General features: G+C 35.0%; 6 protein-coding genes across 7 annotated transcripts; 3 read left to right on the top strand and 3 right to left on the bottom strand.

Annotated features, from left to right (window-relative positions):
* Positions 1-6,917: 6,917 nt before the first annotated feature.
* LOC106403096 (pre-mRNA-splicing factor CWC22 homolog) lies at positions 6,918-10,078 on the top strand. The gene is made up of 7 exons (XM_013843947.3): positions 6,918-7,742; positions 7,829-8,018; positions 8,300-8,403; positions 8,516-8,612; positions 8,683-8,978; positions 9,066-9,371; positions 9,466-10,078. The coding sequence occupies exons 1-7, from the start codon at positions 7,071-7,073 to the stop codon at positions 9,799-9,801; spliced, it is 2,001 nt and encodes a 666-aa protein (XP_013699401.1). The 5' UTR covers positions 6,918-7,070; the 3' UTR covers positions 9,802-10,078.
* A 959-nt stretch (positions 10,079-11,037) lies between these two features.
* Positions 11,038-12,179, top strand: LOC106406082 (chaperone protein dnaJ 8, chloroplastic). Its single transcript, XM_013846670.3, has 3 exons — positions 11,038-11,492; positions 11,579-11,647; positions 11,731-12,179. The coding sequence occupies exons 1-3, from the start codon at positions 11,253-11,255 to the stop codon at positions 11,908-11,910; spliced, it is 489 nt and encodes a 162-aa protein (XP_013702124.1). The 5' UTR covers positions 11,038-11,252; the 3' UTR covers positions 11,911-12,179.
* LOC106406081 (vacuolar fusion protein CCZ1 homolog B) lies at positions 11,944-14,838 on the bottom strand. Its single transcript, XM_013846669.3, has 10 exons — positions 14,596-14,838; positions 14,080-14,285; positions 13,879-13,972; positions 13,612-13,795; positions 13,411-13,520; positions 13,244-13,339; positions 12,751-13,176; positions 12,520-12,675; positions 12,225-12,439; positions 11,944-12,140 (listed from the first exon to the last, which is right to left on the bottom strand). The coding sequence occupies exons 2-10, from the start codon at positions 14,259-14,261 to the stop codon at positions 12,110-12,112; spliced, it is 1,494 nt and encodes a 497-aa protein (XP_013702123.1). The 5' UTR covers positions 14,262-14,285; positions 14,596-14,838; the 3' UTR covers positions 11,944-12,109.
* Positions 14,839-15,260: 422 nt separating this feature from the next.
* BNAC06G19580D lies at positions 15,261-16,362 on the bottom strand. Its single transcript, XM_013843407.2, has 2 exons — positions 16,109-16,362; positions 15,261-15,541 (listed from the first exon to the last, which is right to left on the bottom strand). Exons 1-2 carry the CDS (start codon positions 16,275-16,277, stop codon positions 15,441-15,443), a joined length of 270 nt encoding a protein of 89 aa, XP_013698861.1. The 5' UTR covers positions 16,278-16,362; the 3' UTR covers positions 15,261-15,440.
* Positions 16,363-19,916: 3,554 nt separating this feature from the next.
* Positions 19,917-21,927, top strand: LOC106402818 (DNA-3-methyladenine glycosylase 1). Its single transcript, XM_013843613.3, has 5 exons — positions 19,917-20,593; positions 20,950-21,007; positions 21,093-21,176; positions 21,260-21,389; positions 21,462-21,927. Exons 1-5 carry the CDS (start codon positions 20,248-20,250, stop codon positions 21,729-21,731), a joined length of 888 nt encoding a protein of 295 aa, XP_013699067.1. The 5' UTR covers positions 19,917-20,247; the 3' UTR covers positions 21,732-21,927.
* On the bottom strand, positions 21,842-25,175 carry LOC106402817 (probable WRKY transcription factor 40). Of its 2 annotated transcripts, none has more exons than XM_013843612.3 (4): positions 24,837-25,175; positions 22,618-22,968; positions 22,398-22,514; positions 21,842-22,307 (listed from the first exon to the last, which is right to left on the bottom strand). In XM_013843612.3, the coding sequence occupies exons 1-4, from the start codon at positions 24,924-24,926 to the stop codon at positions 21,969-21,971; spliced, it is 897 nt and encodes a 298-aa protein (XP_013699066.1). In that variant the 5' UTR covers positions 24,927-25,175; the 3' UTR covers positions 21,842-21,968. The 2 variants fall into 2 exon arrangements, with proteins under 2 accessions (XP_013699066.1, XP_048616288.1); XM_048760331.1 differs by having other exon boundaries at positions 22,618-22,995; positions 24,837-25,016.
* Positions 25,176-25,828: the final 653 nt, after the last annotated feature.

Raw genomic sequence — 25,828 nt, 5'->3', positions numbered from 1 at the left:
TTGTTGAATATTTCGTGATTTTTTTTACTTATAAATACCTACTAATCTTTTAAAAAAAAAACTTAAAGACTGATTTTACGTTATCATTGGCAAGTAAATTATGTTATAACGATCTTTAGAAGCTTTTATTGTGTAGGATCACACGTCTAACCCACAAAGTCTTCTCCCGGCATAGTTCTTGCAAATGATTAAATGATTAAATACACGACATCTGATTACTTTTTAGTTTTCACAAAAGTCAAGGTTGTATTATTAATCAATGACCAGCTGAGAACTGTTCAAAGATTTCGTCCTTTGATTTCTGTCAGAATAATGTTCTTTTATTATTTCGATTATTGTAAATCTGGTTACCACTTCTTGTAATTCTTTGTGCTAAAAATATTAGTATAACTTTTGTTCTCTTTTTACATAATATTTCGTAAATTATAATATAGGAATACTGTTATAAGATAAACTTTGAAATGATCTTCCACTTCTTTACCAAATCAAGCACTATGATCATCTACTCATCAAGCACTATGATCACCCACTCATTTACCAAATCAAACACCATCTTTGTTATTTTATGTATTGTTGCTCACTATAAATACCATCACTCATCTCACTCTTTTGTACACCATAACAAAGAAGAGTTTATAATCAAAGAACCATTACATCTTCTTCTTCTTCCTTATAATAAACTATCTCCGTTATATTAGTGTTATTTGCTTCCTACGGGTATTAAATTCTACTTTTATTTAAATTTCTTGATACTATAAATTATAAGTTATTTCATAACACGTTATCAACACGATCGTTCTGCAATTCGGTAAAATTTATTGTATCATATATACTCTGCTATAATGGTCGGTATACCGCCTGTACTATTATTTATATTATGTTATAATGGCCGGAATACCGCCTATATTATTTATTAATATTTTAATTAATTTATTGGTCGGCCGAGCCGCCTTATATTCTATTTATTGTTAACTGGACGGTCGAGCCGCCTTTATTTTCTATTTGTTGTTAACTGGACGGCCGAGCCGCCTTTATTTTCTGTTTGTTGTTAACTGGTCGGCTGAGCCACCTTATATTTTGTTTATTGCAAATTGGTCGGCCGAGCCGCCGTATAATTTATTTATTATTCTGCATTGACCGGCTGAGCCGTCGCATAATTTATTATCCTAACAAAAAAATATTTATTCACCATAATTTTTATTTTTCTTATGAAATTTAATAGATTTGATTGATCGTTTAATACGATATTTTCAGACTGATTTTCGGTGCACTCGATTTAACCCCAACGGTCACAAAGAAATTTTTTCAAAAAATTTCCCTTTCTCCAACGGTCATGAACAGTGATTTTCATCTATAAATACAACTCATTTTCACTCCATTTCATCATCCAAAACATTTCATCTTCTCTCAAAAAAAAAAAAAAAAAAAATTTCAAATCGCTCTCCTCCGATTTTTTCATTTCAAGAAAGATGATTCGCGCACTTTTGTTTTTATGTGCCATTTTTATTTGTGTTTCTATTTATGGTTTATTCGTTGGAGAATTTACTCCGAGTGAATTTAAGATGAATATCGGTTTAATTTTCTTTACATCGCTTCTCCTTGTAATTGCTTGCATGATTAATATAAATGGTTCATTTTAAAATTGCGAAATACTATAGTCATATGACATATAATATATTAACCATGACTAATGGTTGTCCATATGCTAAAACGCATCGATCGATGGGTTTATGGGCTATAACGCATCGATCGATGGATCTGCTAAAACGACTTTGTTTAATTTAATTCTACACACTGTAATGTGTATCGCTTATTGTTAATTGGTTTGGTTTGGTTAACACTCCAAACAGAAAACACCTTTATAACGTGTAGTTGCGTTACCGATTTGCTCATCTATTCATTGAACCATGCATATGCACACATGTGTCACCAATATGCTTGTTTGATAATAATACGTTTGGTCAAAGTTATAATACTAAATTGGTTTGTTCAGAAAATAATATGTTTGAATTGGTTTGAATAACTATTGGTTTATATGGTTCATGCTCTAAATAATTGAGAATCATTAATTAATATTTGCAATATAATCTTTGATTGGTATGATTGTTTGGTTTTAAAATCTTGAGCACTAAAGAACTTGATATCATTAATAATCATCAACGCTTGTCTATATGTAAGAATAATAGTTATTTGATGAATTAAATTTTGCTTATTATACTTTAATATGCTTCATGGTTTAATGGTATTAAGAAAACATACTTTATGATTCATGGTCTTACATCATAAAAGAAATTATTTGTAATCGGTTAGTTTTGTAGTCGATTAGTCTTTGGTCTAATATCATAAAAGAATTTGGATTATATGTTGATATTTACTAATGTAATGGTCATGTTTATATGAGCAAAATTTAAAGTTTTCAGGATTGTGTATTCTCTCGGAAAGATATGTACAAGTTATCAGCCAATTCAGAAACGTGAACAGCTGAAACTTTCATCGCCGATATACTTCTGTTTATAAGATAAGTATTTTTATCCTTTATATACAAGTTTAACAAACTTGATTAGATAAATCAATTTGCATGAAGTTGGCAGTGATATAAATTTGTTCATTAAATTGATTGATAGGTTAAACTTTGTTAAATAGCATGAGAGTAATAATATAGTCTATATAATAATTACTATGAAAGTTTTATTTATTTTCTGATAGAATAAGACACTTTTGTTAATACATATTTATATATATTTGAAATATTTTGATTTTATTACCATTTATATTGAGGATTTTAAGTTTAAAGCTTGACTCTAAAAGATCCATAAGTTTTGGAAGATAATATATATAAAAAAGGTATTTTCACCTGAAGTGATTACCTAAAGCTCATTTTGTATTTTGCATTTAAAGATTACAAGACCTGAAGTCTGTAAATAAAGCCAACTATGTTGGATGTTAAGTTTAAAAGTAAAATTTCTTCAATAAATTTTTTTATGATGCATATATATTGAAAAATATCTATTGATAAATCACGTCTAGTTGATTATGATTCATTCTCCTGAAGAGAATATGACATTTAAAAAACTCATAAATAGTGGTTTTAGACGTGAGCATAAATGAGGTCAAGGTCCAAAGAGTTTCTTTATAGAACTCATACTCTCACTTAAAGTTGAGAAAATAAACATGGTAATAAAGAAAAGAAATTATGAATTCATCTGAAGATGAAAGAAAATTTATTGTGTGTACAATACAAGGTAGTAAAAACTTATAGAATGCTTAAAAAGAGGATATATATGATGCTCCAGAAGTGTACATAGTATTACTGCACATAAAATTTCAATTTAAAGTTCTTAAGAATGCAATTTAAAGTTCTTAAGGTATTGTATTTTTATAAGTATCAAAAGTTAAAAATACATAACCCATGTAGGATATGTTGTTGATTAAGAAAATGAGATACATTCGAGATTGATAAACCTGTAGTATTATCATCTCGAGAGGAAGAGTTAAAGAATCTCACTTTTTATGATAAGTCAAACATCCAGAAGATTATGTTTACACTAAAACTAAGATTGATGAATTTTTTTCAAAGTAAATCCATGAGATTTTGAGACACTTATGTTGAGACAATAAGCAAACGAAACGATATATACATTTCAATCAGAAATAATTCTCAAAGCAGTATAAGTATTTTAGAGAAAATTTCTACAGCCTCTTATATATTGTACTACACAAAGATTAGTATAATGAAGATAAATGTATAGTAAACTAGAAATTTACATTTGACATGAATCAGTTAGACCATTTTGGTTAATTAATAATGCGAATATATACTTAAAGGTCATATGCATAGTCATATGCATAATCATATAAGAACCAGAAGATTCTTCCGAATGATTTGACATATATTGCTTACCCATAAGATAAAAGGGTAATATGGTTTTCACCAGCCAAAATAAGATATTGGCATAAATAACGAAGATGTTAGTGGACTGATCACCCACTATGCATTTTTATAATATTGGTGAATTCACTTCTTAAAGTCTTTAACGACTATAGCACATTCACTGAGATAAGTGCTAAAAATTTTGAGCAACACTGGTTCGCATCAAGCCAATAAATATTCACTAGTTCTCCCTATCATTGGTATAGGATCAGAAACCAATCATTTTCATCTAAGAATGTTGGATGTTGCTCCGCCACAGAGCTTCAAATGAAGATGTGTTTTCAAATGAGGTTGAAAATATATGTTGGATATAAATCTCTATTGACACTTAAGAATCCAGAGCCATCCCCGAAAAATATAAGTAAGGCTATACATGAATTCTAAAAGTGAGTTATTACTTCCAACATAAGGGGGAGAAAATAAACAGCTAGAAAAGAAAATAAGTTGAAATGAATTATCATTGATCCTCGGGCTAAACACAATGTGAAATAGAAGTCCAAAAGATAATTCATTTCAAAACTTACTAAAGCAGTTGCAAGACACGACCCATATAAATATAGTGATCAAGTCACATATACCAGCTGTAAATGCTCCAATAAGAATAAATGTTCTACAAGAACAATATCAAACTGGTGGTCACGCCTGCAGCGTGGTAGACAGATTGGTTCCCAAGATAAATCCTCGTAAATGAAAAGGAGCATATATTGATAATGGTCAAAACGAGGCAATATAGTTTTGTATGATCTCCCGAAGAGAAATTAAACATGACTGACGAAAATTCAGGTACCTGAGACAAATGAAGAGATCTCAATAAGTTATGTCATGTATGAAACAAAATGGAACCGATAAGAAAATTGACGTCGATGATATTATACATGCAAAGTAGCAGTTGATATAATAAATGAGAAAGAGGATCATGAAAGAAAGTCTATTGAAAAGTGTACACAAAGAAATGATTGGCCAAATCAGAAAGATGCAATAGACAAAGATATAAACTTCTTGTGAAATAGAGAAGTATTTGGACCAGTAGTCCATACACTAAAAGGTGTAAAACAAGTGAGATGTAAATGAACCGTTACACACAAAGAAGGATCAATATGAAATTAATTGTGAAGAGACATAATTTCATGTGGTAGATGCAACTAGTTTTCAAGTTCCTTATAGTCTGGTAATAAAGGAAGAACTTGAATAAAACAATCCACTTGAAAAATGTTAATCCCTAAAAGTATAATCCATGAAGGATTGATGATATCAAAATCATGTTCCCAGGAACTCTGTATATTTGATCGAATTGAAACAAACTATTTTATGGGATATATGAAATATTATAAGGTTAACAAATGTATTCACTTGTATTTATCAAGAGATTATAAATCAATAGAATCATGATTTGAATATAATCAAAACTCCTAAAGAGTTATAGAAAAATTATGTTCTGGAAGAAAACTTTTGACAATACCATATTGTTTTTATGTATTCTAAACTGGAGATCTAAAACTGAGATGTTATAATAAAGATCCTTAAAGTATTTTATTTAAGACGCTCGTATATGTTTGGTCCTGAAATACCATACGTAAGAGTGTTATTTGAGAAAATTATTAATCTTTTTCATTACTGAAAGATGTAATTTCATATGAAAAGAAAGAAAATCATAATAGTAACTTCTATAGTTACAAATGAATAATTCGTATGTACAAGGCGAATCTCTAGACGATTGTATGTAAGAAATTTGGTTTGAAATCCAAATAGACCAATAAACTATTGTCTAAGTCAAAAGAGAATTATGGACAAGAAGTCTAAAGGTCCTAGATATCATAATAGAAATGAATAGAGTTTATTCTCTTAAGCTCAATTCTCTGAAGAGAGTTGATTGGAATGCATATCCTGAAGATATTGTTTCCAGGGAAAGAAATATGATAGTAAGTGTGGTTGTACTCTTTTTCCTTATCATGTTTTTTTTTATCCCATTGGGTTTTTCCATGACAAGGTTTTAACGAGGCAACAAAGAACATACAAAAGATAGACACCCAAAGAGAATGTTACAATTTGAGAGATGAAAATCTATCATTGTTCTAAAGGTTCTATGACTACTCATTCGAGGGGGAGCTTACGTAGTTGTACTCTTTTTACTTTTACTACGGTTTTTCCCATTGAGTTTTCCATGACTAGATTTTTAACGAGGCATTACGTAATACAAGATGGATGATCAAGGAGGAGTGTTATAAGATAAACTTTGAAATGATCATCCACTTCTTTACCAACTCAAGCACTATGATCATCTACTCATCAAGCACTATGATCACCCACTCATTTACAAAATCAAGCACCATCTTTGTTATTTTATGTATTGTTGCTCACTATAAATACCATAACTCATCTCACTCTTTTGTACACCGTAACAAAGAAGCATTTATAATCAAAGAACCATTACATCTTCTTCTTCTTCCTTATAATAAACTATTTCCCTTATATTAGTGTTATTTGCTTCCTACGGGTATTAAATTCTACTCTTATTTAAATTTCTCGATACTATAAATTATAAGTTATTTCATAACAAATACAATTTTTTTGAAACACAATATAAGAAGAGTTACTACATTTGATGTATTTTTAGCATAAGAACAAATTATTAGTATTTGGTAAAAAAATAAAATTTGGAAGTTGCAAAGAGCATATGCCACGAACGAAGGCATCTTTCTTGAAGTTAGTAATTTTCTCGGGATGTGCGTCTTATTGTAATTTTGCAAATATTCGGTAAATCTACTTTCTATACGAATCTGGGAATTATATTATTCCCAGTTGAAATAAAATGTATTAACGGGCTCAAGTCTTTTATGTTATCTCATGTTGGGCCTTGACCCATTAGGCTTATATTTCATTACCCGACCACCCAAATAAAGATTGATATACACAGAGTGCCGTTTCGAGAATCGAGAAAAGGAAACCGTGCCGTCGGCGCACCTCTCAGACAAAAACCAAACCGAAAAAATCTTATTTCCCCGTCTATCAGATCCTCGCGACAACCTCAGTAGGGTTCTTCTTACTAGAGACTTATATCGTTAGATAAGCTAGGGTTTCCTGATATAACCGGTAAAGGTTCACACTTTATCTCTAACTCTCGCTGTTGGATTCCATCCATATGGGTAGGCACGATAGTTCCTCCGAGGAAGACAAGAGAGTGAGAAGAAGTGATAGAGAGAGGGGTCGTAGGGGTAGTACTAGGGTCACAGCTGATAAGCCTACTTCTGATGATAGGCAAAAGAGTAGTAGAGAAAGCGAGAGGAAACGTAGAGATAATGAAGGTCTCTTAAAGAGAGATCGCAGGGAGAGAGACTGGTCTGATAGTCAAAGAGACAAGCTGAGAAAGGAAGAGAAGAGTGGAGTTACAAAGCCCAAGTTACCAGAACTCAACCCATCTGATAGCAATGCCAAAGCTTGGGGAAAAACTGGTGGAGTTTATATCCCTCCGTTCAAACTAGCACGCATGATGAAGGAGGTGGACGACAAGAGCAGCGTAGAGTATCAGCGTCTTACGTGGGACGCTCTCCGTAAAAGTATCAACGGGCTGGTGAATAAGGTTAACGCAAGCAACATCAAGAACATTATACCTGAGCTGTTTGCTGAGAATCTCATCAGAGGAAGGGGGCTTTTCTGCCGTTCGTGTATGAAGTCTCAGATGGCGTCTCCTGGGTTTACCGATGTCTTTGCAGCTTTGGTCGCTGTTATCAACGCCAAGTTCCCCGAAGTTGCTGAACTTTTGTTGAAAAGGGTCGTTTTGCAGCTGAAGAGAGCGTATAAGCGTAATGACAAGGTTTGTCTTCTTTTTTGCTTTCCCTCAAGCATTTTGATTTATATGTGTCGTGTTTATGCGTTGTGTGTTTTCTTTTGTCTTGCCAGCCTCAACTGCTAGCTGCGGTGAAGTTTATAGCACATCTAGTAAACCAGCAAGTCGCTGAAGAGATCATTGCTCTTGAGCTAGTCTCTGTACTTTTAGAAACCCCTACTGATGACAGTGTGGAGGTGGCTGTTGGATTCGTGACAGAGTGTGGTGCCATGCTCCAGGACGTTACACCAAAGGGATTGCATGGTACATATCATTTCAACCTCTCTTTCTCTTAATGAAGATCGGTTTTTTTTTTTTTTTTTTTTTTAATTGAGAGCCATTAGACTTCTTTTACTTCCACCTATTACATCAAATTAAATCACAAGTCAATGATTATTGACATATGCTGATATAATAATCAGGTTTCATCTCTTGGTCAAAGAAAACGTTGTAATCTGGTTGTGTATCTAAGTGATTGTTTTTGTGCATGGCATACTTGTTCTTGCCACTGATCTTCCTTTTATTTACTTCAATTGTTAATACAGGAATTTTTGAGAGGTTTCGTGGTATACTGCACGAGGGAGATATTGATAAGAGAGTCCAGTATTTGATTGAAGGGCTCTTTGCTATTAGGAAAGCAAAATTTCAGGTAAATATAGAACTTAAGTGAATTATATTCTGATATTATGGGTTGTTGCAGAGATGATACCATACTTTGTTTTCACAATGCTCATAAAATTGTGTGAATGATATGCTTTCAGGGACATCCAGCTGTTCGTCCTGAGCTAGATCTTGTTGAAGATAAATATTCGCATGATGTATCTCTTAACGATGAAATAGTTCCTGAAACCTCTCTGGGTAAGTATTATTAAAACTAAAACAGCTCTTAGGTTTTGAAATTTTTCTCTGATGTTTCTGTTTTTTACAGATGTTTTCAAACCTGATCCTGACTTCATTGAGAACGAGAGGAAGTACGAGGCGCTGAAGAAGGAGTTACTTGGTGAGGATGAGTCTGAGGATGAAGATGGCTCTGATGCTAGCTCAGAGGATAATGATGAGGAGGAAGAAGATGAGTCTGGTGAAGAACAAATGAGAATAAGAGACGAGACAGAGACTAATCTTGTTAATCTTAGGAGGACAATATACCTTACCATAATGTCCAGCGTCGATTTTGAGGAAGCTGGTCACAAGTTGCTTAAAATTAAACTTGAACCAGGTCAAGAGGTAACTAACTCCTCTCAAACTAGATTATACTTTTGCTGGAAGTACACAAGTCTTATAAACATTATTTGTCTAATTCAAATGTTGCAGATGGAACTGTGCATAATGCTCCTGGAATGTTGCTCTCAGGAGAGAACGTATCTGCGGTACTACGGTTTGTTGGGTCAGCGTTTCTGTATGATCAACAAGATTCACCAAGAGAATTTCGAGAAGTGTTTCGTTCAGCAGTACTCTATGATCCACCGTCTTGAGACGAACAAGCTGCGTAACGTGGCTAAGTTTTTCGCTCATTTACTGGGCACAGATGCTCTCCCATGGCATGTGCTTGCCTACATTCGTTTAACCGAGGAGGACACGACTTCATCCTCTCGTATCTTCATTAAGATCCTTTTCCAGGTAACTTGAATCGAATACACTTTTCTAAGAAACTCATTTTACCATTTTCAGGACTGTTCTGTGGATTTGGTTATTACCCTTGTATTGATTGCAGGAATTGTCAGAGCACTTGGGGATAAGGCTGCTTAATGAGAGGCTTCAGGATCCAACAATGCAGGAATCACTTGAATCCATCTTCCCTAAAGACAATCCAAAGAACACTCGGTTTGCTATCAACTTCTTTACCTCCATTGGTCTTGGAGGGATCACAGAGAGTCTCAGAGAGTACCTGAAGAACATGCCACGCCTCATCATGCAACAACAGAAGCAAGTTGCTAAATCAGAATCAGGATCAGACAGTTCTGGTTCTGACTCAGATTCATCGTCATCTTCTTCTAGTTCTGATGAAAGCGAGAGAGAGACGAGGAAGCGAAGAAGAAGAAGATCTTGAGGGAGAGGCTGTTTTGTTTAAAGTCATTTCAACCAAAACTCTTCAGATTTTGAAATCTTGTTTTGGTTAATTCAACTTGAATTTACATGAGACCTCAATGAGCTAATCATCTAGGATTCGGTTTCTTGCATAAGTTGATGGATGCATCATATGTAGCTTGCCGGTTCTCCGAGCTGGTTATATGATTTTTGTTTTGGATTTCAAAAGAAATGTTAACAAACAACTCAAGTGTAATTCTTGCCTCAGTTCCTGTTTAAACTGGTCTGCCTTCTGCTCATTTGCTTGTAAACCTATGAGAACGCTTTGATGACTGATCAAGTCATCTGGATCTGTTATTGGATAAGTTGATGAACAAGACTACACTAGCTAGACAACTAAGATTGAACTGAAATTTTTTCTTCGTTTATTGTCAGTTAAAAAGACCCTTGTTATTTACAATTTGATCTTTATTTATACAACTGAAGAAGTATACATCATATATAACTGCAGGTTCTCCGAGCTGGTTGCATGATTTTTGTTTTTGGTTTTCGTAAGCAATGTTAACAACCTAGTGTAGTTCTCTTGCCTCAGTTCCTGTTTAAACTGGTTGTACTTTGTAAACCTATGAGAACGCTTTGATACAATCATCTGTTTTTAATGTGATCCACAAAAATGTGGTTGCGTGTCTTCACGAGAATCATGTGATATTTTGAGTCGTGAAAGTATCAAATTGTGAAGGAATCTTTCTTGTACATTTGTTCTTCGGATAAGAAGGCAATAACATCAGTCCTTTTTTTTTAAAAAAAATGTCGGTTTAAATCATCTTAAATTTTTTTATTTAAAATGGTGGTTTTGTCTGCCCACGCCCACAGTTTCTAAAACATGGTTAGTAAAGAAAACAGAAATGAACTTACTTTACATCTTAAAACCACCCCACCAACCTATCAAACAAACATCTCCCTTATCTTTCACATTTTTTTTGTTAAAACCACTACCAAATTTTAGACTCAAATGCACAACAGCTAATTGGTTTTCTTTTTCTTTTTTTTTTAACGACTAATTTATTGATTTTAAACTGAACGTATATAATCCTCATCCAGAGAATTGGTTTTCTTTATTTAGAACATGAAACAAAACTTATACATACAATAGTAACAAAAAAGTAGGAATGGATAATGTTTTTTTTAATCTGTATTGTTTTTAAAAAATAGTAAAAAAAAAAGAACACTTGGCAATCAGAAGCGTTATGGATAAGGACACTTTTAGATAACAAAAAAAAAAAAAAAATGTCACCGTTTCTCTCTTTATTTATACGATCCCACCTCCCTCCATCTCTCCCAACCCAATCAACGATTCCAATTATTGAACCTCTCTAATTTACTTTAATCACACAAAAAAAAAGAATCTGGTTTTTGCTTTCTAGAAATCATTTTTACTTTCTACCACCTTTGTATCTTGATAATTTGAAAAACATGACTATTGCTTTAACGATCGGAGGAAACGGGTTCTCGGGTCTATCCGGATCTTCGTTTTCTTCTTCTTCTTCATCGTTTCGGTTAAAGAACAGCAAAAGAAAAGACACGAAGATGCTGAACAGAACAGGAGTCGTCTGTTCTTCATCTTCAGTAATGGATCCGTACAAGACCCTGAAGATCCGACCCGATTCATCAGAATACGAGGTCAAGCAAGCTTTCAGACAACTCGCCAAAAAGGTTTCGACTTTGTTGCAATAGATTCGATTTTTTCATGGACTTGAGTTTCTCAAATTTAACATACTTTTTTGTGGTTGTTGTTGCAGTATCATCCTGATGTTTGCAGAGGAAGCAACTGCGGGGTACAGTTTCAGACAATCAACGAAGCTTACGATGTAAGTGTTGTCTTAATGATGACATTATCATTTTGTTGTTAAAAGTCAAATCATGGTATTGATCTTCTATTGTGTTTTTGAAGATTGTGTTGAAGCAAATAAAGAATCAGATGGAGGGAACAGAGGAGTTTCAGCCATTCGATGTGTATGATGAGGGATTCAACGGAATGAATGATCCAGATTGCGACACGTGGGAAGAATGGATGGGATGGGAAGGTGCAGGGACCAGAGACTACTCCTCTCATGTCAATCCTTACGCTTGAAGAAAGATGAAGAAGACATGATTCGAGTGCATATAAATAACAACTGAGACTGCTATAAAGAACGATGTAAATACATGGAAACTGTCTCGTGAATGATACTTAAGATGTAAATAAAAGTTATCTCTCTTTCATCATGTAAATCTCAACGATAAGCTTAATGAAAATTATCTCGAGAGTAATTAAAAAAGATTGCAGAGCTCTAGTCCATAGAGAATGTTCCGTTGCAATACCTGAAGAGATGCACAAAAGATAAACATCACTTTGCGTTTTTTGTTGTTGTTGTGCAAACTCAGTCTTGATGAATTTAGTATTACCTGTTGCTAAAACTTTGGACAGAGTCTGTAGCATCAAGAAGAGTGTCACTGGCTTTCTCCAAAGCCATGTAAAGCTCTTTACCTCTCGTTACACGTGCGATGGCCCACGCGTTGTTCTTTGCCCTGATGCATATCTCCATGTCTTTCTCTTCCTTCGTACGGCTCTTTTCTGTATCCACCGTCTCCCTTAGCTTGTTTACTGCAAGTAAAGTCTCCTACAAACATTCAATAGACTTTCTGTGAGTTTGGTACTCTTTTGGTTATTCAATCAAAGTCACGAATAGTTACATCTTACCTTTGCTAACGTTGCTACCTTCCCCGAAGGAGAAGCTCTGGAAACTTCCATGTCATTATCAACTAGCAAGTAACGGTAACCGCTAACATGGTAAGCGTTCTCCCCTCCCCATCCTTTAGACAGCTTCTCTTCGACCTTCAAGATTTTCGCAGTTGCCTAGCAAAGTACATTGCAGTAATAAGAGATGGAGCCCGGAAAAGACTACGATAGTTTAAGAGAAGGGAAGCTAACGTTTTCAATAACTTGGTGCTTCACGAACGAGATGTCCAGCTCTCCATTAACAATGGCCTCGGTAGGCACGAGAAGAACCAAGGTGAGACATTTTTGTTGATATGCTAAAAGGTGAACTCTCTCTTGTCTCTGATGTAGCCAGATCGTTGGTGTCGCGTCTTTACCCCAGATATCGGTTACAAGAAACCCATCTTTCCCTTTTATCCACTTATTGTGCTGTAACGGCCTAATAACACGACCTGCGTCATGACCGTTTCCTGAAGGCAGTGAATCACTTGAAACAAGAAGTTGCGGTGAGGTAGATTTAGAAGAGGTTTGTGATAAGCTGGTTCCCTTGCGTAGATATGACCAGGAACTCGTGCCGGAAGATAGCGCGTTTGAGGTCAATCTCATTACAGAGAATGTAAACAAGTCGACGGTATCATCCTGACAAAAAGAGAAAGAGCTTAAGAATCATATCGACACAGTGACTTGATGGATTTGAAAAACATACAGGTGATAGAGTTGTTGACACAAGTAGGTCGTGAAATAGAATCACAGAGTGGCATCGTAGCGTCCCAGCACATGAATCCAGCACTCCCACAAGAGACTGTAAAATGTAAGAAAATACAAGTCAAAGGAGTGAACAATTTAGTCTGTTACTGTGAGGCCAAAACAAACCTGAACTTCAAGCGCCGCATCCCTTGCTAAAGTAAGCATCTGAACTGTACCACGCTCTTTCAGAGTTTCACGGAAGGAAGGTAACTGAAGTTTCTTCCCAACAGAAAGATCTGCATCAAAATAACAATTGAAAACGTTTTGACAAGTGCTATATATAACACAGGTATGTGCTTGGAACTGGTGGTGATATTGTGTGCTTACCATTTAAATAGTCTGTGATGAAGGGATACAAGTGAGATCTGATAAGCCCTCCAGATGGTTCTTTATCAAGCAATGATCTAATTGATCCGTGGAACATAACAAAGAGGGAATGAACTTCCTTTAGCACCTTCTGCAATGCATCAACTCTCCATATGGCTTCAATCTCCTTATTTTTCTCTACAACCTGAGGGAGAGTATATCAAAATTTTGCTCTCCTTATGCATATGAATAGTGAGAGACTCAAACAAGTAATGGAGTTGACAATACCATGACCATCCAAATGTCAGGCTCGGCTTCATGGAAAACATGGGAATGTCTCTCTGCTTCTATAACCTCACAAGCTGCCTCTGGGGAGAAAAGTCTGCATTTTTAAATTCCATAAAAACCACGTCTTAATAAGTAAGTCCAAACAATACATAATCCACAGGGAGACAAACCAATGAATGATCTTCTTATCTAGCAGCTGACCTGGTGAATGTGATAAGCCCTTCGCTGAGCCCAATAACAGAGAGCTGAGTGGAGAAGGTTACATCAGGAGGATAGAAGAACAAGATCTTGTCGAGCTCCTGTCCTTCGTTTTGGCCTCTCCTCAAGTCAAACACGCAAAGTTTAAGGCTTTCACCACTAGAGTTCATGGACGCCATTCCCATAGCTTCTAAGATCTCATAAAACCCCTTAAACACACACAAAACAAATGTGTTATCAGAAATCAGACAAAACTACGACTCTCTGTCTTAAGAAATTCATAAAAATCAAAGCTTTCTCAGCTCAGCAGACACGAAATGCAACATCATCATCATTAAAAGAATGCAAAACGATCTCCAGAAACCCCCATAACTCTCGAAATAAAGTTACGATTTTGGGTGTTAAGATCATCGAAAGAGAGATAATTTGTCGAATGCTGATCAATCTAGTATCGGAAATCTCACAATCCGTTTAAGATTATTGAAGAAAAACTATTTAAAAAAACGTGAAATTGATTACCTTGAGGATGAACCCTAACAAACAAAGTCCAAAGCTTTGAGCGACCTTCCAATTACAGAACGAGAATCACAAACAGAAAAAAGATTTAAGATGATCAAGGACTTAGATGTGCTAATCGAAACTCGTTATAGCAAAGGATCGAATTTTCATTAGCAGAATGAAAAATCCGCGAAATGATAGAGAGGAAATTAACCAGGTTAACGGGTCGGTCGAAATCGTTACCGGGTCAGGATATAATGATTCGGGTCGTAGATGATCTTTAGTCTTTAGCTTTACGTCATCCATACGTAAGTAACATAAAACCACTCCTTTGTATTTTTCTTCATTATCTGGTTGGTTTCAACGGCAAGTAATAAACCGGTTTAGTCCTCTGCAATCTCTCTTTACTACTCTGTTAAAGGACTACTGAAGATTTCATCAACATTCAAAATCTTGATCATGCTTATACCTTATTTGCTTGGGAAAACAGTAAACTTATGGTATATGCAGGACAAAATCGGCTGTCTTCAGGGTTGCAGCAGGGATCATTGGGATGAACTTTGAGATAGATTTCTTTCAAGAGCCTGGTGTTTTCAAATGGGTTTTGACCATTATCTGTGGCCTTCTTTTAGAGGAAACATCATGGGCAATGAAGATTTAACTTGGAGCAATATCACATTTATGTGTTTTGAGAAAAAAACTTTTATTTAGTCAAATATAGAAACTGGAGTACAGTGGAATGATACGTAACTGAACTAAATAAACCACACTGGCTCAGACATTGCTGAGTTATGTTTGTATGGACATGGAAAACCCTGAGTGAGTGGATCATTCACGGCATGTATCTGACTAGAGTCTGAACAGGACTACTTGTCAGAGGATGGGGATGGAGATGAAGAGAGACGAGCTTTTCTAGCTTTATCAGCCTTTTCCATGTAATCTTGGTGAGACCGGTGGTTGTTTGATCCTAAAAGAAACAAGAATTCAACAAAAGGGTTGAGCCCAAGGAAGAAACCACAAGTCACATACATAGCCAAAAATATGTGATCCATGAGAGAAAAAGCAGGATTCTGATCGCACAGATGCAGGTCTACGATCCTAACAACATTGTGACTCATCCTCAGACATCATCAAAGTAAATTTACTCAAGTCAATCTATATCAATCAGTTGATTCCATTTGCCAATAAATTTGAAGTCCGAAGCTTATGATGTTACCATCACAATGTCATACTCCTCCAACTAACACATCAAGCCATCAAGATTGTGATCACGCAGATGCAGCTCTATAATCCTAACAACATAAACCATTGCGACTCATCCATCCTCAAATATTATCAAACTACATCTGTTAAGTCAATCTACCAATCAGGTGATTCCATTTGGCAATAAATTTGAAACCCGAATCTTATGGTCTATTATCATTATATCAGATCGTCATAAGATGAAACATTGCTGGAAGAAAAAATATCGACTTTCCTTGTTATTATCACTTGTTAACAGAAACCCAGTTGAACGCGATCTAAAAAAACGGACCTCGATTCATAAGATACCAAGGGATGCCGAAGATGACGGTGAATATCCCGATCCCTGCCAAAACGTGCTTCTTTTCCCCACTGTACACATAGTGCTCCATCTTTGCCCTAAACCCTCCTCCTCCTCCACCCAAGCTTGATGCTCCATTGCTCTTCGTCTCATTCCCCATCTCGATCAACTTCTCCCAATCAGATTTCTCTTCTTCTAGGGTTTATTTAGGAATTGGATTTCTCAGTCCTCGGAGGTTTTACGACCAACTGGAATGGGCTTTATTAAAAGCCCGTTAATATAACCAAACCAATTAGCGCACTACATATAAACAGAATTAACAAATTTATATCGTAAATCACATTTTCATTGGACTAAATTTTATTGAATTATATTACATTATAAAGTCATACAAAACTATACCAGCATGGCTGTATCTATGTGCAGTTTGTGCACCATATACTGAAAAGGTAAAAAGAATAAAAAAGTTATTAGGAGATGAATTTGTATAAAATTTGTAAATTTTAAAAATTGATAGACTTTAAAAATTACATGTAGATTGTGAAAATTTATATACATTGACTTATGAAATTTGATCGTAACTCTTTAGCTTGGTATATCTTAACACTATCATTCCCATAACATCATCGTTGCACACTCTTTTTCCCGTTATTCCCATTAAATGTGATCATATCTCCATGCATTTGATTCTTCCTTTATCTTGTCTTTTTAACTTTTCTTCGTATCAAAGACCATTTCTGAAACAAAGAGAAGATGAAAGACTAGATGAACTTCAGCCAGGTAATCGATTAAGAGATGCAAAGGGTGACAACATTGCATAGTTACTAGTTGAAGAAGACTAATGAAAAACTCAAATTGCTTTGCGGTATAAGTTTTGTGATGTGGCATCGATCATTGATGTTACTCTTGAATTTACTAAGCAAGACAAAGCTTGGAGCAAAGTCATTCTAAATTCAAGTCCAAGACTTTGTTTTACTGTTGTGATACACGAAGAAGAAAGGCAAAAAAGATGTTTATTGATTGCTATGAAGAAGAAATGAAGGTGAATAATGTAGAGATACAATTTCTTGAAGAGAGTAACAAAAAAAAGAAAGATACGAGTGTATATTACTTATTGAATTAGTCAAACAGTGGTTTAGTTTTGCTTCGTTTGGACATATTTACGTGTGAAAGACGCTATGTTTGTTTGTCATGATTTAGTTGAATCTTATATCTTGGTTTCAAATCAATGGTTTGTGTGTAGATGATGTAAGAGGATGAAATATACATGCTTGATGAACAAACACTTGAAAACAAGATCAAATTGTTTCAGGTTTGTTTTACCGCAAGCTGAGAAGAGGGTTGCAAGGAAAACGAGAGTGAACCTTTTGCCATGACACTTCAGTGAAAGGAGGGAGATCACCATCTTTCAGATTGTACTAAGCTACTTTTGATAATGCGTAAAAGGAGACAACTAGCTCGCATTCGTAAAGTCGAGTGATCACTATACTTGTTTTACAATATGTTGGTAAATAGTATGATTTAGTTCTGGAAAGCTGACCACAAATGCGAGTAAATTTATATAGTAGACATCTAAACTATCGAACTATATGCTATGGAAGAACCACGCCTAACGTGAGGATATGAAAGTGTATAAAAGTGAGAATAATGAATATGACCATAAACTTTGAGAGAATAGTAAAATAAATTAAAAGAAGAAAATATTTGAAAATTTGTTACAATATGAGATACAATTAAAATTGAGTTGTTACAAGTTTCACCTCTGAAACGGCAAACAACATGCTAGATATGGCAGACAAAAAATGAGAAAATCTCTCATATATCACAAAAACTTATGACAGATATAGTACATAATTTTTACCAAAAAGATAGTACATAATAAAAAATTTAAAATGACTAAATGATTCTAACCCAAACTCTACACTTATCCCCAATTGGAGGAAGATGAAAGTGAGAAGCCTGGAGCAAGCATTGAAGAACAAGGATGACGAACTCAACTTCTTTGTGTTTCATAGATTTGAAGGATTTCAAAGTCTTATTCACAAATTCCAAAGACAAAAAATAGACTGAACTTAAAACAAAACAAAAAACTGAAAACCTTAACACAAAATGGAAGACAATGACAGAATTACAACCTACAACATAGGGATACATGAGCTGAGGATAACCTACAATAAGAAGATATATCACAAGGTGAATACGGCGTTCGCTGAGAGGAGAGTGGCAAATAGAACGTGTCTATTTTAAGGCATCAAGATTTGCTGCTAACGCGCTTAAGGGTCATAAGCTAAGAGTCTCAGAGAGTTCAAAGAGTTTGATGAATCTGCAAAAGCCACCAGAACCTGATTTTGATGATCTTGATACAGAGTAACTAAGCTAAGTAATAATATTCTCTTAATACCTAAAACTTCAGAGCAGAGTATTAACTGTAAAGAGTCCCATCAAGGCAAAGTTCTTTTTTATTTTCTGGTTTAAATCAACCGTTATGTACAAGTTAATGCTTACTCCACCATTTATTGTCATAAGTTAAGGATCTTTGAGAATTGTAACTTGTAGTACCTGATTTTGATGCTCTTGATATGGAGGAATTGACGTAGTATTGGGCTAGATGTGACAATGTATTGGGCTAAGAGATATTGAGGCCCATTGATAAACCCAATATCATTTGGTCAAACTCAGGTTTTCTCGGGGAAATCAGCAAAAAACATAGAGACGAGCAAAGATGAATCGTTTTAGCACTACATGGAAGTCGTTTACTACCCGCATATCTCTTTTATTCTCAGCTTGTGTTGTTTTTTGTACTCAAAACTGATATTACAGTTCCATGGATAATGCAGCTAGAGCTTATACGTTATTTTTTGCTAAAGAATTGTTGTTGAAACAACTACGACATCACTTTGCACTAATTATATTAAAAGGAATTTGTCTGTGGACTAACTCAAAACATTCGTCTTGCCATGGATTAATTAATTAATATATAGTACAAGAAGACAAGAGTCAGAAGACATTCCTGACCTACGTTAAGTAGTAATCATTAAGCAAGAAAAATACTACCTCCCTCTGTTCCTGAAAATAAAATTTTCTAGAGTATACACGCTTATTAAGAATTTAATAAATATTTATAATTTAATTTATTTTTTACTTTATTATGCACTTTCCAATAACTTTCCACCAATGAAATTTAATCAATTCAAATATTCTCAATTATGTTTCTCAAAAGTATAAAAAAAGTACCTTAACAATATAGAAAATCTATCTTTGTGGAACAAGAAAAAAATCTAAAACATTTTACTTTTGGGAACTTTCGGGAACGGAGGTAGTACTTATTTAAAGCCGATAGATCCTAACTCTAATCTTGAATGTTATCGGTTTACGAAATTATTTACGATCTAAGACACTTTGTTTGGATCGGATCAGATGAATGAAACAAAAGACATATTACTTGTCAAATTCGACCCGGAGTCGGGTCAGACTCCTAACTAGAAAAAGAAGCGAAGGAACCAAACGATGACGTTTAAAAACTAAGGGTCCGACTGGTGACCATCCGGGAAACAAGAGGAACGAATAAAAAAGGAATGTACGGGAATAAAATACCAGGAATGAAAAGAAATGGTTATTCCTTATCAAATTTGACAAGGAATAATTTTGTTCTTTAATTCTCTACAAAAAAGGGAATGAAAGGGAATGAGAGAAAATTATTATTCCTTGTGAATGGTAATTTTTTTTAGGAACGTTAGGGAATGCATGATTCCTCGTCGTTCCCTGGTCACCATTCATACCCTAAGACTAACGAACGAACGACTTCACTTCATTCCTACTCTTTCCTCAGTCTCTCCTCCTTAAATTGGATTCCTTTCGTTCTCAATCGGGAAAGTCATCTCCTTTAGGGTTCTCCCAAGTCAAAAAAGGATATTTTCTCGTCACTGTTCCAAAGATCTTTCCTTTTGTTTTTAGTATATGTAATAATCAAAGCTTGCTCATTCCCGTGATCCCCATTGAGCAACTTGCCCTCGCCTTTGATTTCGCTAGAACATTTCTTAACAATGTGCAAAAGCTTAGTACTTTGATTTAAGTTCTCTAGGGTTTCTTGGTTTGTGATTCTCGACAAAAAGTCGGAGACTTTAGGTTCAATGTCGGCTCCACCGCGAGTGGATTCCGCTGGTAGCAAGCTTCAGCAGAAACAGCCCGTGAAGAAGCATCTGTCTGATAACGCGAAAAGCCTAACCTTTACGGCGAAGAGGATGCCTCTAAGCCCTTCGATTCTGAGGCGAAACGGTGTCTCCATGAACGCATCTTATTCCTCGGAGGCGTCGTCTTCGTGCGAGTCGTCGCCGTTGAGTATTGCGTCTTCTTCGAGCGGGAAGAGGGCTCTGCGGCGTAGCGGGTCGAACTCTCTGAGAGGGAACCTGACGGAGGAGAGAGGTGATTGCTTCTCTGATGGTCGTAGAAGATGCGCTTGGATCACTCCCAAATCTGGTAATAACCGTTTCTCAATCGATTTGTTAGCATTTGCAATTGAAGTGGCAGTGTCCTTCAAATGATTCTGAGTTTGAGTAGTTTAGAAGATTTTGTATTCTGTCTCTTGGTGTTTTGACTTTGGAAGTTAGAATATGAACGTATCTTTTAGTATTGCTTTGCGTTCAGACAGATATCTTTATTGAACAACGACCACAGAGACAGGAAGTGTAGAGACTAGTTTATTTGTCATGTCTCTATACTGATAGTGATAGGCTTATGTCTTTAACTTTATCTCAGCCTTGAATCTTTTCCTCTGCTATGACTTTTGACTGATGATTTTGTTTTTTTTTTGTTTGTTTTCATGTTAATAATAGACCAATGTTACATTGCATTCCACGATGAAGAGTGGGGAGTTCCTGTCCATGATGACAAGTACGTAACCATCTCTCTTTCTTACTTGAGCCTGAGATATGCTCTTTGTTGATAATAAAACCCACCCTCTTATTCGGTTATGCAGGAAACTTTTCGAGTTGTTAAGCCTCTCTGGTGCTCTTGCTGAGCTATCCTGGAAAGACATCCTTTCCAAAAGACAATCATTCAGGTAACTAGCACCAAAAGTCTTATGCTAACATCATCTCCTTATGAGCTCAAATCTCAAAATACTTTTTGCTTTTGTTTACACAGGGAAGTGTTCATGGACTTTGATCCAGCTGCAATATCTGAACTAACTAACAAAAAGATAACATCTCCTGACTCATTACTATCAGAGCAAAAGCTACGGTCCATCCTCGAGAACGCAAACCAAGTTCGCAAGGTAACTTAATAATCTATAAACCTCATCATAGTTTGTGTGTTATTGACTGTGATTGGTTTTTCTCCAATTCAGATAATAGTTGAGTTTGGATCGTTTGACAAGTACATTTGGAACTTCGTTAACCATAAGCCTACTCAGAGTCGGTCCCGGTACCAACGCCAAGTCCCTGCGAAGACTTCCAAAGCCGAGCTGATAAGCAAAGACCTTGTTCGCAGAGGCTTTAGAAGTGTTAGTCCAACGGTTATCTACTCGTTCATGCAAACAGCTGGTCTCACTAACGACCATCTCACTAGCTGCTTCAGACACCACGAGTGCATGTCCAAGGACGAAGCCGTTAGCTAAAGGAAACCCAAAGGCTGTCCAAGAGAGATAGTTGTTTAACAATGTGCTGCTTAGTTTGTTGGTTATGTGTTTGCATTTGTACAGATGTTTTTGTTGTCAAACTAGGAGTATAGTTTCTTGATTATGTGAGATTGCTTTGAAAACGATTACTACATGTTACATATAATATATTCTACTCTCTTTGTCTCATGCCAAATTCAAATCTAAAAAAAATACTAATAGAATTTGAAACTAAAACTATTTTTCGGTCTGGTTCTGTTGATACAATCTTCCGGTAACAGCTGCTGCTAGTGCTGCTGTGAAGTTAGGATCCTTTGTCAAGGAAGAAGCCATTTGCTCCACCAAAAGTTTCTGAACTTCTGGAAAATCCGTTCTTGATGGGCTAGTGACTTTCTTGGATTCAGTCACAGGCTCAGCCAAACTACTACTACTTCCCTTGGCTGGTGCAGTGTGACCACCAAGAGAGATGTAGCGGTTTAAGCCGTTGTTTGAATCGATCTGTGAGGACATTGGATGGTTATGTTCACCTTCATATGTTGCTACCAACACGGACTGATCCTCCACACTTCTCTGAACCTGAAGACAATACAAACATAAATAGCTTAATATGCCTAACAAGCTAATTCTATTGATTTTTTTTTGTTTCTTAATCTTGATTAGTAGTACCTTCTTTTTGACAGAACAGCTTGGAGCACAAGCACATTTGAAGTAAGCTCTTGGAGATGGATTGTTTCTAGTCACTTTCTGTCCATATTTCCTCCATTGATACCCATCTTTCACTACCTATAAAGAACACAACTTCTATAATCAATATAAACATATAAACTATAGTTTTTTATAAGATATTTATACCAAATTTACTAGCTAGTTTTCATGAAAAGCTTACGAGGGTAGTGTCAGAAGCTTCGGTCTTGTAAGAAACCCTTGAGACTTTTTCCTTCACAACAGTCTCTTCTCTCTGCTTCTTCTTGCACAGATACTGACCCTCTTGATCCGTAGAGCTACTCTCTGACACTCCACCTATAACCGCAGAGCTAACTGCGTCATCTCTCGCTGGAGATTTTCGTTTCATGGGAGGACTGGTTTGGTCTCTCTCTGTCATGTTGTTGCTCTTGTTAACATATTCCATCAGCTGTTTCCTCAAGACGTTGTAGTTTTCACACATTAAAGTTAGCATCTCCGAGAGCTTCTTGTTCTCAGCACTCACTCGGTTTAATTCATCCACCAAAGCACTTGTCTACAATGATTCATTTATATATATATACTGTATGAAGTTAGTAACAAGATGTATTAGCATATCACAATCAAATTTATACAACCTTAAAATATGTTGTTACAATCAAATTTCAAGAACTTAACACATGAATTAGTAGCAAAGTCCTTTTTAAGTTCATAAATAAATAAACAAATATATACCAAGTATATATAAAAATCTTTGTGTGCATACATCCATACATATAGGCTGCAATTCGATTGTTGATTTTTGGAATGGAACGATGTGGAATGACTCATTCCATTAATTCCAAAAAAAATTTCACCATTTGACATGAATGGAATAGAATATTCATTCCATTAATTCCACGACAAAAGAGATAAAATACAAAGAAAATTATTCCATAACAAATTTGGTTATGAATGAATGGAATGAGTTCCGTTCCATTTTTTCATGTATTATCATTCCATTTATTCTAATTCTGTTACATAATATATGTGGGCACGTAAATATATTTAGACATGAAAATATGTAGATATTTGTGATGGCATATAAGAGATATACTAGGTGGAGACATGCGTCTTGCGCAGGGTAAAAAAACGTAAAATATACCTTATATTAACTAGAAAAAAACAGTTTGTTATCATTAGTTTTGATCATTAAACCAATCCTACAATCGCACCTGTATTTATAGTCTCTTCTAGGGTTATTAGGTTGGTAGTAGTGCAGTACAAATGAGTATGAAGGCTAATATGTAGTGCGAGTGACTAAGGTTTTAGATATCACTTTAATTAGGCTACGGATATTCTATAAATCCTTTCCCCATATGATTTTTTCATCCTAAATTCACCATACCATCTGAAACATGGTAAACATTATATTATTATTACCAAATACGGGTAAAATTATATTAAAAATCAAATTTGACCAATAATTAAAGTCTTGTATAATTGTATAGATCTTAATGAAAATAATGTATCATTTCCATTTAGGAATCACATAATAAATAAACATTACTATCACCCCAAATATACTAATAATTGTAATTTATTAGAAATTTCCATAATTAAAAATGATTTTAATTTGTCCTTGCAAATCACGTTTGTGTTGTACTCTCTCAGTAATGAATATTGATTGCGGTCAACTAAAAATTCTTACCACCCTACTATTTTTCTACCGGTTAAGTAAATAATATGAACCGTATACATTTTGAAATTGTTTTTTTTTCATGTAAATTTTTCAAAGTGATCATGTAAATTTGTCAATTTACATGACCAATTCATACAATCACGTGGGTTTCCTCATATGCACTTCATTTGATCATAAAACATTCAGATTTCACTGCTAAACTTAATCTATATAATCATTTCATATACTACACAGATTTTTTTCTAAATGAAGTTTATGAATAAATACGTTACAGTAATACTAAAAATATTGTGTCATTAGAAATGTTAATATGGATTATAAGAATGTATAGGATACAAATAATCGATGAAACATGGTTGGTTATTCATATATTTCGTATTGTTGAATCTCGGGCATATGACTATAAACAAAAATAAATGATGCGTATAGTCATATCGTCTTTTTATTAAAATAAATAATTTGTATAGTTATTGTTAATAATTTGTATGATCAGTGGTATTTCTTGTAATTAGTCTCGTAATAGATGGTTTGATAGTTAGGTGTTCTGAGAAAGCTTTAGGTGGACACCTGAGCAAAATAGCATGTTTATAAATAACTTACAAATTAAAAGTTAGTTTCTAAAATTGTTTCTCTATTAGTATACGTTGGTTCATAATAATGAAATACTAACAATGTTCACTAATGGTATGTGTTATTGAACTTTTTTGAAGATGTAAAGGATCAAAAGTACGAGAGAAGCATACCGTTGAATCTTCTTCAACTCGCATACGAGTAACACCAATAGTGAGATCTAGAGAAGTATCGACGAAAGAAGATGATGAAGACCGGTCCATGGATGAATCTGCTTGGATCTTGATTCTTGAGGCTGGGTATGTGTATATGTGTAGGAGTTCCTTAAGCTGAGGAAAAGGTTGATAGATTCTTGGAAAGAGTCGATTTTATTGGGTTCTTGTTTTTTACTCTTCTGGAATTGTGGAAGGAAGGAATGATTTTTGATTCTATATATAAAGTGAAATGTTGAAGAGGAAACTAGGTGCGAGGAAGAGAGACGTGAGCAGCATGTGCTTTTCATTTTCATGTAATAAACTAATGGACATCCTGTTCATGTATGTTCCTATTACTTTTAGTCTTTAGACTCAACTCGTCTCCCTCGGGTCCACCACACTCGCACACGTGTTTTTTTGTCCAATTCTATTATCATTTATTTTCTAAATTTAATTAATATCTATGTTCTTGATTTTTATTTTATATTTTGGTGACAATTTTTTATTTAACAAGCATATGGTATATGATTCGTTCTGCAGCTGTCGACTAAATATAATTCTAAAATTATTTCCACGTTTTCCTGTTTACACTGGGAGGCACTTTGTGTCTTTTGTTAACGCTGAAAGGCACTTTGTGGATATGTGACACATTGTTAAAACAAGTGTCTTTTTCGTGGACACAAAAACCCTCCTAGTGCTAATTAGCGAATTTGGGAAGATGATGTTCCATCTAAGGAACCAAACCAGATAACTCTTTGGTTGGAATAAATGAAAAAAATGCAAAAGTAAAAGTAGTTGTATGGGTTTTAGGGTCTTTTTTCTGGCCATTGGATCATTTTTAAAAGAAGATCTAATGGCTCAGAAGGACACAACAGGATTGCACTGCTCCGATTTGAATGGAGATGGAGTTCACTATAATTTAAGACTTTTTGTGAACGGGTATTGTAATGAGGTGTAGAGATAATATTTTT

The sequence above is a fragment of the Brassica napus genome, chromosome C6 (assembly GCF_020379485.1).
Source record: "Brassica napus cultivar Da-Ae chromosome C6, Da-Ae, whole genome shotgun sequence".
Taxonomy (NCBI): Eukaryota; Viridiplantae; Streptophyta; class Magnoliopsida; order Brassicales; family Brassicaceae; genus Brassica; species Brassica napus.
Note: the sequence above shows the minus strand (reverse complement) of the source record. Positions and strands in the feature narration are given on the sequence as shown.